Below are 14,092 nucleotides of genomic sequence, written 5' to 3'. Positions count from 1 at the left end.
TGGCAGGCAAAAGATGCCGCACTTAGGACTTGTTTCCAAGGGAACGCGTATACAAAAGTATTAATATTTACCACAGCTGCATATACAGTTAAAAACCACACACAGTATGTCACAGTATGTGATATCGGACTATAGAGCCACAATGGATTCCTTGCTCAGGATTTACGTTGCCGTGTGTTTAAATGTCATTGAGTATGCGATGTGTCCTGTAGCCTCATAGACTGCTGCATTGGACAATTTGCTTTCCATTTAACTGGATTTAAAAGCCTTCCTGTCCTTCACTTCTCTTTTGTCCACTTCCTCTTCCTCCATCATATTTCCCCTCATGCTTTGTAAATCCCTCCACTGGCCTTGATCCATTCTTCCCCGCTTTCCTTTCCCCCTCTCACCCTGTGACTGGTCAGGGGATCCAGCTCACTGTTCTCTTCATCAAACGCTTTAATCCCCTAAAACAACAATCACTGTGTGTGCGTATGTACAGCAGGCCTATATATATATATGTGTGTGTGTGTGTGTGTGTGTGTGTGTGTGTGTGTGTGTGTGTGTGTGTGTGTGTGTGTGTGTGTGTGTGTGTGCAGCCACCCGCATGCAACAGCCTGGTTGTTACGTAATTTCATCGGGCCACATCTGATGCTAAAAATGGACACGGATAAAACTATTGTGACCGAGGGCAGGGCTACTGTACAGCGGCACTGGAGCACAAACACATGCACACATGCACACAGACACACGTGCACACAGACAGACACATGCACACACAGACAGCGGGGACTGGGCAAGCTGATTAACCCTGATGTCATGAACCAAAGATGCAAATTGTAAACTATTTTTCCTTAAATCAACGATCAGTCCTGACAGTATTCAATAGTAGTAAACCGTTAAAGGCTTCTAAGATACAAAATGCATCTTTCCTCAATGAAATCTGGTTGTAAAGGAGGATTGGTAAAAGGTAAAGGAAACGGTAAGTGAGCATCGGTAAGTGAAATACTTCTCAATCTATAGCATGAATAATTTACTCAAACTTCAGCAAATAACCCAAAACGATTGATAATGAACGGATAACAACTATATAAATAAGTGTTTAGAAGATGTAATTTAAAATTGATCCCATGCAATAAGACGTCCGGGTCAAAACACCGAGGCAACTGGGATGACCAGACAAATAAAGCTACATCAAATAGGGTCTGTTTGGGTCAAGGCACTGAACGAGTGAAGAGTGGTATAGCACTGGCCCACTCACTTAGGGACAATCTCTTAAGGAAATAAGTGATGAGATGAGCGTATTCCAAATATGTGTGTGTGTGTGTGTGTGTGTGTGTGTGTGTGTGTGTGTGTTTGCATTGAGGAGGATATGCTATATGATGTGCAGCACTGATGGCCGGTTTTGCATTAAAGTTTCATCGCTCTGCTTTCCTATAAATACCTTCCCAATGATCCAATGCATTATTCAGTTTCTCTCAGGCCAGCACTCACAAACACACACACACGCACACACACACACACACACACACACACACACACACACACACACACACACACACACACACACACGGAGACCAAAGAAAAAAGCCGGTGCCCTGGAGGAAGGAAGTCTTATGAACATTTAAGAGGACGATGGCCAGCGGGCAAAAATAGAGTCAGATGTTTGTCCTGCTGTGAGTTCAATCCACCGCACTTTATTCTGCCCATGACCACACATCTTGGAAGGAGCCCATGGCTGTGTGTGTGTAGACACATGTACGAACATGCACACTCAGGCCGACTTGCACTTGATACCTTGAGGTCTAGTCTAACTTTCAGCTCATAATATTTTGAATTTTCAGGTCGACTCCGGGGACGTTAGCACCAGCCACCACCGACTGCTGCTGATACATTGTTCACAGTTACTTACAGCTTTCTATACTCTTTGAGCCACGCGAGCAGACGACCATGCTGTGTCTGGTCATCGAGTCGGGCTGGCTGGTAAATCAGGGTGTCCAGTGAGAGAAAGAGAGACGGGGGTCGGGTGACATGAAGCACATGAAGCAGGAGAGACGAGGAAAGAGGAGGAGGAGGCTAATGGAAGAGGAGCTGCCACTGGGGTATTAGTCCATGGATTGGTGACACAGAAATGATAGTGAGAGGGCGGAGAGGATGATGGGATGGGGAGGGTCAATCGATGCTTAAAAAAGGTTTCACTCCCCTACAGGGACATGTGCATCTGTGTGTGCACAATCAAACTGTTCCAAATAAAAACACCATCTCTCTCTCTCCCACTCACACACACTTTATCGGACGACTCCATCTGGCTCAAAAGTCAGAACTCTTGTAAAAGAGCAGCATTCTGCAGCAGGCCTGTGATTCCAACGAGAGGTATATTAAATATTAGCAGAGGATGTTAACACACACACATACCGGGCAGAGTGCCATTTGGCTTGCAATTATTTGGCGTCTGTTTGTACACACCTGCAAACAGTCCAGTTGTTATTTTGCACAATATGCCTGTGCACAGAGCTGCTAGCTTGCCTACAAGGTGGTGTTAACTATAATGCAAAAGTGTATAAGTTTACAATGCCTAAAAAAGTACCCAGAATCAATCATTTCAATTAGAACCATTTGGGACAGTTTGTTCCCAGATAGACACACTTTCTTTACCTCTGACACGGCGTTTCCACCTAAAGCCCCGCCTCCCAAATGCACATAACTTTCCCACCCACATACACAGGCTGTGGTGAGTTGGCTCAAAGTTCAAAATGAGCTCTTACATACAAAAGAGAACAGGTCTGAACATGGTCGGAGGGAGGGAGGGAAACAAGGTAGAGAGAGAGAGAGAGCGAGAGCGAGAGAGAGAGAGAGAGAGCACAGTGAACGACAAACAGACAGAGGAAGAAGAGGAAAGACTGGTTGAAAAGAAAACTCCAAACGTGATCTCGCATTCCTTACACGGGGTGGAGGGAAGGAGAGAGGGAGGTGAAGAAAAAAAAAAGAGGGAGGATTGGGTGAAGTGAGAGAGAGAGCGAGGTGTGTGTGTGGGGGGGGCAAGAGGGAAAGTTTAACTTGGCGCCAGACGGCGTTTCAATACCCGACAGCCAACCCACACAGACGCTCGCACAAAACATCGACACTATGCAAGTGGCACAGAAGTCCTTTTGGTGACTTCCCATCGTCCCGAAATTAGATCAGACATTTGCCCTCCACCCCCCACCCCCGCTCCCTGGGTCCAGCACAGAAGCAGATTCCCAGATAAAAATAGCCGGAGGAACTATTCAAACACTGCTGCCTTTCTGCAGGGAGTGTCTGCTGACTGCACTGGACTTAAGGGGTTAGAGAGAGGTTAGGATCTCCACTCACCACCTACCTGAACCAGAAGGCCCGGGACGGCCCGATCTCTGTCACACTACACTTAACAGACACACACACAAGCACTAACCCACTTTAAATTACAGTGAACATGCAGTTATTCCTGTTTTCTAACAATCAACAAGAAGAAAATATGACAAAACTGCTGGTTTAAAAAAATGCTCGCTCTTTCTGACTGCTACTGACTAGGTATCGGTTCATGTTAATTCAGAATACATAAAAGATCTAGTCCTTTTGGTTCTGATCCAGACCGGAATGTACATTAGCAGCCACACTGATCCCAAGTGTAAAGACGCCCTCAGCATGACCAGTATTATTGGGGTTAATCTAAAAAGATTAGGCGTATAGATTACAACACGCGGGCCAAATCCTACCATTGGCAAAAATGGTCGGCGTTAGGTATAGCGGAATCATCAGAGGATTACGAGAAACTACTGTGTGTGTGTGCGTGTCGAGCCAGGCCAGGTAGTTGGACTGTGGTGTGGTTTAGAGGTGGAGTAATTGGGAAGGGTTGAAGGAAGCGTTGGTTGCATGACTGACTGACTGACTGACTAAGTGCTGTCAGGATCTTGCCATCTTACACCCTGATTATACTCCAACCAGCAGAGAGGTGACACTCCAGGCTCTAACCTAAAGGACAGGTCATTATATTGTGAGGATTCCAGATAAAAAACCCTCATCTGAAAGGATCAGAGGAATAGAGTTACCTGATCTTTACATGTGTGTGTGTGTGTGTGTGTGTGTGTGCGGGTGCATGTCATCAGACTCGGGATCGGTTTCAATGGCGCCGCCACAACCAGAAAAGCTGTTATACACACCCGCATGCAGCAACATACACACTTCGTTCACAAGGGATACCTTTGCACAGCTGCCCACCCAGAAAATCCCCGTCTCCTTCCTATACACACTTGATATTCTTCTACAGAAAAACATGCCTATTCTGCGCCTCGCTCTGAGTCACCTCTACAACAATGCAGCTCTGTAAACTCCCCATATTAAATTACAATACACATGCATGCGCAAACACAAACAGCTGCTGAACAGCACAGGTCAATCCATGCACACCAACACACCCTACTGCATTCTCAACATGAAGTTTGATACCCATTTGAAAAAAGACCCTCTGTGTGTGTGTGTGTGTGTGTGTGTGTGTGTGTGTGTCTGTGTGTGTGTCTGTGTCTGTGTCTGTGCATGGAAGAGTGTGTGAGCATTTCGAAGCTGCTAGTTTTAATTTAAAATGTTACTTTTAATTTCTGAAAATAATAGGCGTTATTTTTAATGCATTTTTCCAATCAGTTTTATTCATATTGTGCTTAGGAGGTATTACAACTATGTTAAATAACATATATGAATGTCTGCATATCTTTGCAAGTCACTTAGTGCATTCAGGAAAGGCTTGCAGAGATAGTAACTGTTGTGTTTTCCCCTCATGTGTAATGCAACACAGCCGGCAACTATTAACCTTCTAAGCAGGAATGTGGGAGGTCCAAGAATTCCAATAAAAAGCAGCAGTGTGTGCGAGTGTGTGTTCTGTATGTGTGTGTACTCACACATATGTTAGTCAAAGTGTTACAGTTATCTGTCAACAGTCCCCCCCCATCCAGACACACCCAATTACCATGCCTGACCAATAACCAAAACAGTCAATATGGGGTCATGTTGTGGCTACAACCAATGGCATCACAGTAAAACTAGGCTCAACTCACATCTCACACACACACACGGCCTCAAGACACATTTAGTTCTGATGCTGTGTTATCCGCGTTAAAAAAAAGTGAATTGTAAATGGAGCTCTTTAGTGTCAAACATCACAGCCATGCAGCTGATCAAACAGGTCTGAGAGGACAATAATCCATAGGATTCAATGGCCAGATCTGAGGTTAATGTGTGGGTCCCTAAGGCAGTGCTGGACAGTGGTCAGAAGCACCACGGGTAATGCTGCCCTGTCGGCTGTGGTCTCTCTCTGGTCTCCCTGGTCAAGGGCGGCACAGTGGTGGGGAGGTCCATTAGTGTCGACTGGCTGAGCACATTGTTCCCTTTGGACACATTCCTGGCTAAATACAGACATTTCCACAACTGAAGGCCGCCTCCACCAGAAGTCATTTGTCAACTTCAAGCGTCGCAGACGGCCATATCAAAAACTTTTATGGAGAACTGTTGTGACGAGGAAAAGTAGGCCATGCTGCCTCTGCAATGGGAATGCTCATTTTGTCTGTCAGAAAATCAATCGTTAAAACGTCACTACCTAATAAAGTATTATCACAGTGTAAATATTGAGTGCTGCATTAAGATTTTAGCCTACCGTTTGCCAAGCAAATATATTTGGGCTTAATAGCTTTAGCAGTATTCCAAATAGCTGATATGTTCATTATTTTTGGCACATAACTCATTTTGCCAGCTTTTTTTAATGGAGCAGATACCCGGTTCTGCTGTGGAACATCATCTCGTTTAGAATTAAAACATGTTGTGTGAGTCACAGTCTCATAAACCAGGCTGTAAAACTGTATTGGGATAATGGGAGGTGGTGGTTTTTGCCGTGGTCAGCACTGCGAGGGACTTTTCACAGATAAGGCTAATCACGGCGCTTATCATCACAGCGCTTGTGTGTTGAGATTGAAAAGTATATGCTTTGCAATCGCACACATAAACCCACACAGGGAAAAGGTGAACATTTTACCCTCTCGATTTCTTGCTCACAAGCTACCCTTTTGTCTCCTGCCCTGCCACATCATGAGGCAGGACTGTGTGTGAGACTTTGTGTGTGTGTGTGTCTAGAATAAATGGTAAAATGGCTCCAAAGCACATCAATCACTCCGGGGAAGCAGCACAAAACAATCATCATTAAACTCCGTGGTTGAAAAATAGAGTGGGATGTCCACATTTACCTCACTCTTTCTTTCACTCTCTCTCTCACACACACACACACACACACACACACAGAAGTGCGGTCTCTTCACTGGTCAAAGGCACCACCAAACTATGAGCTACTCCGCACCATTATGAGTACAATGAGAGGTCCCTGGCCCCACAAGTCCACACACAATCGGCCCCAAGGCCTGCCCCACTCCCACCATTGTCCCACACTCCACACACACACACAATGGCCACTCCAGAGCCAGGGGTCCCACTATGCAATTCCATCACACAAAGACACACACCAGTCCTTATCCCGTAAGAGAGAGAAAAGAACGACAGCGGTGGGAGAAGAGAAAAATTGTAACTCTTGGGGAGGGATGGAAGAAAACGGGTGCAACTCAAAGTAAAGTGCAAAGTGTGTGTGTGGCAGGAGTGTAGATAAAATATTATAGTGGGAGGGACATACAGTAGGCAAGTTAATATTGTAAATGTATGTCCTTATCACTAAAGCTTAATCAATCATTAGCACAGCGTTTGAAGTAAATGAAAATGTGGATGTATGACAGTTAAAGTCTAATACTGCACTCGACCAGCTCTCAGTACCCCAAACTATACCAAACACTAACAAAGACCAGGTAAACAGCAGTGATTCAGTTGAAAGAAAATAAAATGATTACTTCCCCATGCCCACAAAACCAACACCAACATGACAGCAGCAGCAGATGCAGCTACAGCCCCACCACTTCCTGCTTCATCATATCAATTCTGTTATCTCAGCAGAAATCCTATCATCTATCCAGACTAATGAAGTGACCGTGGAAAAACAGAAGTGCACGGGGAAGTGTCCGGTGATGGAGAGGAATGAGGTAAGCTGCGCACAGAGGCGGCTTACCGTGTGGGACATAATCCTACATCATGAAACATACCAGGAAGGGATGATTACATTCTTTATCCTACATATACATCGAGGCTCTGTTATCTCTCTTCTGCATTCAAAGAAATATATTAACTTCAAAATGATGAGATCTACACAAGTTAAAAGGTTCAAACGTGCGTCCTAAATGCAACTGGAGCAGGAGAGCAGCTCCGCGGATTAACCCGTTCCATAATTCAGCTATTTAAAGGTGCCGTTATAAAATCAGATTTGTTGTTAGATAATGAGTTGTTTACCAACCAGTGCTGAAAGGATTAACCAATTGTTTATCCAACGGATAATTTCATTATGATGACTGACAAATAGTTTGATGAAACTTAAACCGTCACAATCTTTGCTGGCTCCAATTTCTTAAATGTTTCATTGTCTTAAATTAAAGTATACTGTGCACAAGTATTATCCAGTATAGCTTTGGATTTTAAACTGTCACCGTGGGGTGAAGGAAATTTTGAAGGGGATTTTTCACTGTATTCTGACTTACTACGGAACAAACGAATAATCAATAAAGTCATCAAGACTCAAAGTCCCTATCAATAAAGTTAAAAGTTAAATAAGACTGGTAGGACAGCAGCACACCAATCACACTATAGTAGGTCCAGTTAATTCTTTATCTTTACTCAATAGATGACAAACACAACCAACCTACTACTCAAACACACCGACAGCATTACATCAAAGCCATAACCTAAAGCACAATCAATTTTTAGTATCCTCCCCTGAAGGGCTTATAAGCTATCTGCTGCCACACAAACGTTGAGTTCCTTATAATAAAGGGCTACTTGTGGTGGGATGTGGTGTGATGTCATGGCAGCCTCCTCGGGGCTGCTTGTAAGGAGTGTGTGTATGTGTGTGTGTGTGTGGAGGAATGTGGAGGGTTGAGGGGCTGAGGCTGGGTGCAGCGGGAGTCAGGAGGGGACAGGGTGGGGGATGGGAGGGGAACGTCCCAAGTGGAAAAAGGGTCCCACACAGTTTGTCCGTCACTCACACTTCCCGATGCCAAAGGCTCACCAGTAACTACTGAGGAAGTCATCCCAGTGTTCCCACAGGAACAACAACCTATCAAATATGTATATTTTGTTTTACACACAGGGGCCATAGACAACAAATGATTGTTATATATACTTCCAGATGTTATCCACTGGGTCTCTTGAGATTAAAGTAAAAATCATTTAGTTCTGCAACTAACAGAAAGGGTCATGTCAGGCAGTTTAGAAACTGATAACTCAAATGATAGCACATCCACTTCCTCATTTCTTTAAAGAAACGGGCTTCATGAGAAGGGAGCAAGAACTAACTTATGCAAGCATTTCAGGAATTAAGACAGAAAGACACACACAACCTCAGCTGACTACTGGAAACCCCCCTCTCACTTCAATATGCTGACAGGACAAGTACCTGACAAATGTTTGCTGGGTTACTGAGTTAATATCTAGATTAATATCTAGATAGTATAACTAGATTAAATCACCCCCAACACCTCCACCAGGAATGGAAGAGTCTGAGCAACGTATCAACACGTCCACGTCTCTCTTTCTCACTCTCACGGTCCTTCTAGGATTTTTTCCAGTCAGTTCTCTGAAAGGTGGTGCATGGTGAAATTAGGGTCGTCAGTGTGACACAGAAGGATGTCGCTGTAACAAGTATACAGTAGTTTAACCACTTCCTCTTGAACAAGGAGTACAGTACTAAACATGCACCAGATTTCAGTATCTTATCTAACGTTAGAGCACAAACCACACGGACCATTGCACTGATCCAGAGAACAGACAAAATCAACAGGTTTGTTTAGGCTTGCTCCTTAATCAGCGATACAGTTACTGCAAGTAAACAACAGAGACAATGGTGGAAAGACACAGCGAGAGTCACGAGAACTTACCGTTGTCTCCAGGTGTTTTCATGTCTTCTGCTTTGACGTGCGCTACTTGAGCTTAAAGTTTTGCTAACACAGGATGAATTCCGCAAAGTTGCGTGTGGAAAGAAAAAAAAGTCAGTGTCTCGGCCTCTTCCTCCCGAGCTGGAAAACTAGGTGAAGATACGCTGCAAACTTTAGTAGCTGTGTGCTTCGGCGGCTGTTCTCGGGTCCGTTTCTCCGACCACACCGACCGTGCTTTCCACCGAGCCGAGCGGTCGAGACCTCGCTGCTGGTCCGGAGCTTTTCGTCCCGTAACCAACCAAATCTGCTCAAGTTGCAGCGGAACACGAGCCACCGTCCCGACTCGACTCCAGCACGAAAAAGCCTTTTTCTTCTTCTTTCTTTTTTGTATCAAGTTATTTCGCCAACTGCCCCGGTCGCTATTTACTCCGTCTCAACCGCATCCTCGTCACTGTTTGACATCTTCTCCGCCGCAAAAAAAGCTTTGTTCTTTTGACAAGAAATGACCGTTAAAGAGGAACCTCTCTCTTTTCTTTACAGACTTTTTTTTTTTAAGTCCTCCACTCTCTCGCGCACCATTCAATGCTACTCTCTCTCCTCCCCCCCGTGCGTCTCTCCGTCCTCGCGGTGTCGTGTTTCGTTCGCTCTCTTCTGAACAGGGCCCGCCCACTCTGACGGGGGAGAAAGGGGGGGGGGGGGGGGGGCTAACGTGGCGAGTCACGCCCACTCACCACGAGCCGGGGGCCTGGGCTGGCGTCATTGCAGCACGCGGCGTTGCTTGGAGACCGCCGCCACAGCACCGCTGCCGTGGTGACATCACATCCGAATCCTACGACCCGAGAGAGGCGCGATGGTGGCTCACGGTGTCCATTTGCGTCAATCGGGGGGTTACGGCTCTAATTAGGCCCTTTCATATCAGGATAATTACACTTATTAAAATGGTAAATTAAATATGAAAGCCTCATTCAGTGATTTACACTGCAAACAGGAAATTCAACTTACTCAGAAGAATACTAAAAACAAGAAATGCATTCAGTTTTCTACTTAAAATCCATCTTCACTCAAAAATACTGTTTGTTCTTCACTGTGAATAATGTGTGTTTTGAAAGCTGGTTTCACGTGCATCTGCTGAAAGGAAAGCATGGTTTCGTGGCATCACAACCAATTTGGAAGCCAATCATTGTCTAATATGCAAAAAGTGAATTCAAGATCTATGTTTAAAACACAGAGGAGGTAACATCTGCTGCTGTTCTCTATATCAACAATCAGTCAATTAACCCATTAGGCTAGAGACAGAAAATTATGATGGACATTTTTCACCATTTTCATGGTGGGACATTTTATAGAACCAACATTTTAATGAATTAATTGAAAAATACAACATACAGATAGATCATTAATCCAAATAATCATTTGTTCCAGCTTTGCTGTGGTCTCAGTTTAGACCCACAGTTGTCAGTTGACATTGGGACCCAGTGGTTAGCACACACGTCTCCAAAGTTAAAAGTCAGAGGTTTATAACTATTTGGACACAAAGTTCTGTACTTTTCCCTGTTTATACCACCTTTTAGGCCTACTTTGTGTTTGGCAAAATTGTCTTTCAATATGCTCATGCCAATAAGCTTCTTTGAATTTGAACTTGACTGTGTTCAAGTCACAAGAATAACACTTAAGTATTCCACTTTAAGTATAATTTAACCCCAGTATTAATTGGCTTTTTATTAAATTAACTAAACTAAACAAGAATGCGCCTTTTTTTTATTTACTTTTAAGACATCTGGGAGCTGGACATTCTTTATTTCAAGAAATTGTAAAATAATTTAATTGAGTAAAACTCCAAAATGTGGAAAAAAAATCTGATGTAAAGGGAAAGTACAAAACTATACTTAACTAATTAATTGTACTACTTTCTCCACAGTCAGCACTGTTTTTGGTTTAGCACCCACAGCAGCAAACCTTTTACCATTTTTTGAATTTCTCCTCGAATACGTAGATTAAATGTAGATTCAAAGAAAAAGAAAAAACACCAAAAGATTGTGGTTGATTTGAATATGAACCTGCATCCTGTCCTGTTGCCAGTTTCTCATGTAGCAATATCTCCTTTTTCCTCTTTCTTTCTTTTTAAGGTGCAGCCAACTGTATCATGGCCTTTAGCTTGCAATCAAAACACACACATGTACAATGACCCAGACTGTGCATTAGCATAATGCTGTGTGTATGCATATCAAGTGCTTCAAAGCGCACATGACACCCTTTCATGTTATATATGTAACTCTTTCATTGATCAGATGTTCAGCATGGCTGGTTTGATTGTTAAGACCGGTGTCATGCCCAGACCGGTTTTCTGTCACCTCGAACACCCTGACCTTCTGCTTCCTTGTGATGTGGCGCTGATATGAACCCGCCACGTGTTATCAATAAGTGCATATCAGTGGGTGAGGCGTCATACATGGGAGGTGAAGTGAATCTCCTCTTTTGCCTTCTTGTACATTGGCACCTGGTGCAGCGGATGGAGGCTTTATGTGTGTTTTGTACCCTGTTGTAACATCAGCGATACACACCACTGCCCTGCCTTGTCAACAGGATAAGACAGCAGTAGTAAAACAAAATAAACAAAGTCCTCTGACAGCAGCAACGTCCCTGTAGTGTGATTTACAAACAGGATTTCTCCTCCCTCCGCTGGCCATTCTCTTGTGACAGGCTCAGGAAACCCACTCTGCTCTGCCTGATAACAAACTGGACTTAAAGAGAAGGAAAAAATGGGATGCTGAGCCTTCACATTCAGGGAAACATCTGTCCTGTCGTCTTCTTCAGAGCAGTAAAACCACTGCACACACCCGTGTGACATTTTTCTCACGCGACAACTGCTGGGAACAAGATAGTTGCACTATTCCTTTCTTTCTCTGTTTGTTACTGTGGCATGCACCCTCCATATATCTCTAATCTCCCCCTTTTTCCGACGTCTGCGTTTCTGGTTGAGGTGAAGAGCTCTTCAGCGCCCCCCCCCGGCTCTTCACACGGAGTGAGAGATGAGAGAGAGGAAATCAAAGAGAGGCCAAGACAAACCGCTCCAGAGGGAGGAGGAGAGAGAGAGAGAGAGAGAGAGAGAGAAAAAAGTGATTTAGAGATTAAGTGCAGGGTGGACAAATGGCTTCGCCTCTTTGATATTTCTGTGTGTATTTATAACTTTGCCTGTCTGTGACTTGTGTGAGTGTGCTCTATTGTTACTCAAGCACAGGAGATGACATTTACAGACAAATCTACAGCACAGAACATTCTGAACACAGTGCTACACTCAGCACCCTCCCTCTGTCCTCCTCCTCCTCCTCCTCCTCCCTCACTGTTTATCCACCTCTCCTGTTTTCTCTCCCCCATTCCCTCTTTACTTTGCAGCCACTCTGACTGTTTGCGGACTACGTCGTCTTTTACCACTCATCCATCCATACGTCCGTCCACCTTCCCTCCCTCTCACACCTCTTCTATTCCTCCCCCCCAGCTCCATCCTCTGCCACCTCTCCATGCCTGCTCTCTCTTTGCCTCCCTCACACTCATCACTCATTTTCTCTCCTCGGGTCATTATTGTATGAGCTACAAGCTCAAGGTTGATGGACTCACGAGTTGAAGGTGTGAAAACATTTTCAGTGTAATTTTCCATTTTCATCTATTTTGGCCACAAATGTATATTCACTGCAGTGAAAAGGTTTTACATTTTTTTTTAAATTTACTGTTGAATCACATTGATTGTGCTCATAAAACTATAAAGAAACTTTAGTGATTTCATCATATTGAAAAAGTGTTAATGATAGTGCTGCCTGTTGTTGTTTTAGTGCATTTTGTAACAGATGACACCTTTGCAGTGTGTTCCCTTTTAATAAAGTTATCACAGGGAGTCTCATTAGGACTTGAACGCGTAGTCAATCGATTTTTGGGTATTCAAAAAAAACAAAATTTTATGCAACTTAGCCATTATCATGGCAGGCAAATGTAACCTCAATACAAAATAATTTATTTTGCACACTTTGGCATATGTCATATTTAAAGCAGTGTTTATTAAGGCTCCTTGGGGCAGAGACCTTTGTTGAATGTGAATTTCACTCTGCCCTGTCATCTTTCTACTATAAACTCTTTAACGCAGTTCACCTTTACATATTCTTTAAAAAGTTGCATCTTTTGAAAGATATGCTATTTGTGTACAGGAAATGCCCGATCAGAATGATCAGGTCGTGGACCATTTCTGTGTTTGATATTTGATTTTTTTTGTTCTGCAGAGTAAGAGAAGATACATTTCATATACGTCCAGTGTGTTGCACATTTCATTTAAAAAGATTCTCATATATTAGGCCATTAAATTAGATCCGGCTGGATCTTGGCGAGTGAACTTGATGATGTGTTTGACAATTAGAGTGTATCACAGAAGAGCCTTGTCCTATTGGTTCCACATCATCTGTAACTCCCTCTATCTCCCATCCCGCCCTTTTTCATCCCCTCCGTGCTTTATGTGACTATGTCCGTTCCTAATCAGAGTGACAGACAGACGCTCCGCAGAGAAAGACAGAGAGAATGAAAGGGAGAGCGGAGATTTTGTCACTGGGGTGTTTGTGTGTATGTGAACCCTCGCAGTTGGGTGGGTGTGGGTGTGAACATCTCCAGATATCTCCCCAATAGATTGAAAGCCTTACCCACCCCCCATCGTCTCCACTCTTTATCATATGTGAGCTGATAGATGAGATATCCCAACGAATAATTGACGACGTCACTGAGATCAGTGCCAAACAATCGCAACTACAAGGTAATGTACAGTGGCTCAAGAAGGTCAAAAACCCGATAAACTTTGTTTTATGCAGTGGTGTAACTGCAGAGCATGCCATCCACTCAGCACTGATACACACACCGGTTTCTTCTGGTCTCTGCCTCTACAACACAGATGGCCCGAGTCATTGTAATTACCTTGGACAATGGGTGTGGTAGCCCACTAACCAGTGCCACCACAGGCAGTGCGCGCGCACACACACACACACACACACACACACACACACAATGCAAATACACACAGAACCCGATTTCATCAACCAGTGGAAGCCCGGCAGGAT

General features: G+C 44.0%; 1 protein-coding gene across 1 annotated transcript in view; it reads right to left on the bottom strand.

Moving 5' to 3' along the window:
• Positions 1 to 9,634, bottom strand: part of erfl3 (Ets2 repressor factor like 3) — a 42,432-nt gene extending 32,798 nt beyond the window's left edge. The window contains exon 1 of the mRNA XM_076108823.1: positions 9,006 to 9,634. Coding sequence (XP_075964938.1) covers positions 9,006 to 9,027 — 22 coding nt within the window. The 5' untranslated portion in view covers positions 9,028 to 9,634. The remainder of the gene's footprint in view (positions 1 to 9,005) is intronic.
• Between the last annotated feature and the right edge of the window lie 4,458 nt (positions 9,635 to 14,092).

This window comes from Anarhichas minor, unplaced genomic scaffold, assembly GCF_050575085.1.
Source record: "Anarhichas minor isolate MPS153535 unplaced genomic scaffold, ASM5057508v1 ptg000041l, whole genome shotgun sequence".
In the NCBI taxonomy this organism is placed as follows: Eukaryota; Metazoa; Chordata; class Actinopteri; order Perciformes; family Anarhichadidae; genus Anarhichas; species Anarhichas minor.
The sequence above is the reverse complement of the archived record's forward strand: the minus strand, read 5'-3'. Positions and strand labels throughout refer to the sequence as shown.